General features: G+C 44.1%; 1 protein-coding gene across 2 annotated transcripts in view; it reads left to right on the top strand.

Moving 5' to 3' along the window:
• The first annotated feature begins 250 nt into the window (after positions 1 to 250).
• arfgef1 (ADP-ribosylation factor guanine nucleotide-exchange factor 1 (brefeldin A-inhibited)) overlaps positions 251 to 3377 on the top strand; it is a 216419-nt gene continuing 213292 nt past the window's right edge. For both annotated transcript variants that reach the window (XM_039754611.1, XM_039754610.1), the window contains exon 1: positions 251 to 745. In XM_039754611.1, coding sequence (XP_039610545.1) covers positions 622 to 745 — 124 coding nt within the window. In that variant the 5' untranslated portion in view covers positions 251 to 621. The remainder of the gene's footprint in view (positions 746 to 3377) is intronic.

Here is a 3377-nt window from a genome sequence, read left to right as displayed (position 1 = left end):
GTGAGCCGCTGTCGTCAGCTCAGTTGCGACACAGTGTGTGTTGCCGAGCCAGTTGAGTGACACCCCCAGAGGAAGGACGCGTTCTCACCGAGCCGCTACTGCCCCGGACTGCGCAGCTCTGTGAGCCGATTGGTCGGTTTCCCGCAACCCACCAATCCGTCGCAAGATCTGCGCGAAATTGGCGACCCAATCCGTGCCCATGACAACGGGACTTCCTAGTTCCCGTCGACAAAAGGTTATAAACCGCCTCCCACCGTTGCACAGCCTACTGGATGAATTAATGGAGAAGGAAGTAAAAATGCAAGCGAGTAGTACGTTAGGAACCAGGAGCGCCGCTCCCACCTCCTGCCTCGCCTCACTGCGGCCGCTTTGACGTGCGTGACGTCGCTTCCTTCCAACATGGCGCAGGCAGGTTGCTCGTGAAAAAAAAAACCGAAGGATATCCGTATCAGTTGAAAGCGTCTCCGTCTCTATTTATGTTTTTCGCCTATTTATTTTGTTCACTTTCGGCTTGCTGGCGTACTGCTCTTTTCCCGGGAGGTAGCTTGAGAAATACGCCCTACCTCACTCCCCCATCCCTGGACTCTCTCTTCGCCCTTATCAGCCCTCTTTCAGCGCGTCATGTATGAAGGGAAAAAGACGAAAAACATGTTTTTAACTCGGGCACTGGAGAAGATTTTAGCCGATAAGGAGGTGAAGAAGGCGCACCACTCTCAGCTACGCAAAGCCTGTGAAGTGGCATTAGGTAAGGTGCCGTCGACCCGGGGTGGGAGGGTGGAGGTGTTTTGCTTGGGCACACGTCATGTCAGTTGTTTTGCTCCGCAAACCTGGAGAAGATCGAATTGGAAGGCACGGCTGTGCCCGCGACACACCATCAGCGTGGCCACTTGTGCCAGGCAGTCGGCGACGGCCTTGTGTCAGCCTGGCCAGGAAGAAATGGAAAAGAGAAGTTGTCAAAAAGATTTTTTTTTTTAATGGAGAGATCGGCCGTGCATCTTCTGGTAAGGGGTGAGCTGAGGTGACTCGGGCGGCCTGCTTAGGATGGCGCCCCAGGTAGCCTCAGTGATAGCGGAGCGTGTGCCCCAGACGAGGAAGGAGCAGGTGGTAGGTGGTGGCAGCCACCAGACGAGTCCCCTGTGCGCCAGCTTGTCATTTGTCATTAAGATTACATCCGGGAGGCACGCGCTGGGCATTTCAAATTAAGAAAACAGGACGACCACCCTAAAACATTGCAGCCAGGATGGCCTTGTTTAGTATTAACTGGGGCGGTGCAACATCATCTTAAAGGCTGACTAGGGTTTACCGCCCAGCCCTATCCAGTCATGGCTTGTTATTTTATAGCGCCATTACAAGCATGCAGCATCCGAAGGACTTCTGCAGAATGTCAGAATACAACTCATGAATGGACTACTGTTTTTAAGAAGGCGATATTGACAGACTCCAGGAGGAGCCTGAAAGCTCAGACGTTCATTCATTTTATGAAACCTCCTGTTCTCTTCCTGGAGGCAAGGCTTATTTAGGCAGCGTTGGAGGAACAACATATGGTCGGATAGCAGGTCATCGTAAGCCACGTTTTAACAATATGAGCCAATGCAGAGATTCCAGTCAGTAGCCCATCATGCCAGTGGGATGTGGGCAGTAACTCGAGAACCGGCATAGGATTCAAATTTGATGTAGGTAAGGGGTAAGCTTTGAGATATGCAGGTGGACATGAGGCTCTGGTGTCTTAGACAGTGGACATTTTCCAAATGGTGAGGCTCAAGGACTGCTGGGATGCAGTTACCTATCTCCTCCAGAAGGTTGATTCATACCTGGACAAAGCTAGCAGCACTATGAGGAGTATGTTTTTTTGATTTCTCCAGTGACTTCAGTACCATCCAGCTATCCCTGTTAAGGGGTAATTTCAGAGATATGCAGGTGGATGAGCCTATGGTGTCCTCAATAAAGGACTATCTGTCAGGCAGAACACAATTTGTGAGACTAAAGGACTGTGTCTCTGATGGGGATGGAGCACAACAAGGAACAGTCCTGTCTCCTTTTCTGTTCACTCAGTACACCTCAGACTATAAATTTAACATCAGGTAATGTCACTTGTAGAAATTCTTAGATGATTGTGCACATATGGGGTGTATTTGATAAAGGGGATGAGACCGAGTATAGGAGTCAGGTGGAGAACGTTGTTTCTTTGTAACATAACAACTGCAAAATCAAGGAAATCAAGTCTATTGACATTCACTATACTGAAGAGCATCTTGTCACTATTCAGAGAGTGCTTGTGTAGGTGGTTCAGTACTACAGATACATGGGGGTCCACGTCAGTACCAGGCTGGACTGGTCTTGTAATGCAGTATAACAGTTTAAGAAAGGGCAGAGCAGGCCCTTTTTACTTAATGAGATTGTGCTCCTTTGATATGGATAGTGACATCCTTCACATATTCTACAGTTTTCTGATAGCCAATGTGATTTTTTTTTTTTGCTGTGGTTTGTGTTTAGCATCACTTTAAGAGAGGTCCACAGAATCAACAAGAAAATTGAAGGGAAGGATCATTTATGGGATGCACTCTCAGCCTGTTGGAGGTAGTAGCAATGGACAAAATGAAAACAAAACTGCTAGGCATTACAAACAATGCTGCACACCCCCTCTCACACTGACATAGAATACTTTACATTCAGCCATCAAATAAATATATATATATATATATATATATATATATATATATATATATATATATATATATATATATATATATATATATATATATATATATATAAGTTAAGTTTCTGTAAAAAGCCAAATTTCCCCCGGTGACAAATATAATTCTATCCATCCTTCTATACACAATATCTAGGCAGATTTCAAACCAGGGTACTAAAGTTGAAAAATGACAATCTTTATTTTATTGTTGCACACTGCACCTCAAGGAGTGCATCAAATATCTGAATAAAAAGAACAATGCTCCATGCAAGCCAGAGATGAGCAAGCAGAGTCAGAGAAGACCACATTGTCTGCAAGTTTTGACTGAACAGTTTTTTTTAGTTTGTATCTAATTTACTCCCTAATTTAAATTTTTTCTTTGTATTTAAAAGTACTTTGCTTTATAAAATTGTTTTTGTTGGCAAAATATTAGTGCAATTTCATACATTTTCCTTCTAGTATTTCTGATTATATTATTAGCTCTTTCACCTCATTTTACAACTGGTTATTTTTTGGAATTATTTCTAGTGTAGCAAGTGGATAGCTTTCATTGATGTGCCTCATTTAAGGGTACTTTACCATCTACACTCCTACTCATTCACTTATTTTTCAAAAGCAGTAAGCGAGCAATTTCAAATAGGAATGATTGAATATCGCCACGTGAGTTTAAAATTATTTAAAA

The sequence above is a fragment of the Polypterus senegalus genome, chromosome 5 (assembly GCF_016835505.1).
Source record: "Polypterus senegalus isolate Bchr_013 chromosome 5, ASM1683550v1, whole genome shotgun sequence".
Lineage (NCBI taxonomy): Eukaryota > Metazoa > Chordata > Cladistia > Polypteriformes > Polypteridae > Polypterus > Polypterus senegalus.
The sequence above is the reverse complement of the archived record's forward strand: the minus strand, read 5'-3'. Positions and strand labels throughout refer to the sequence as shown.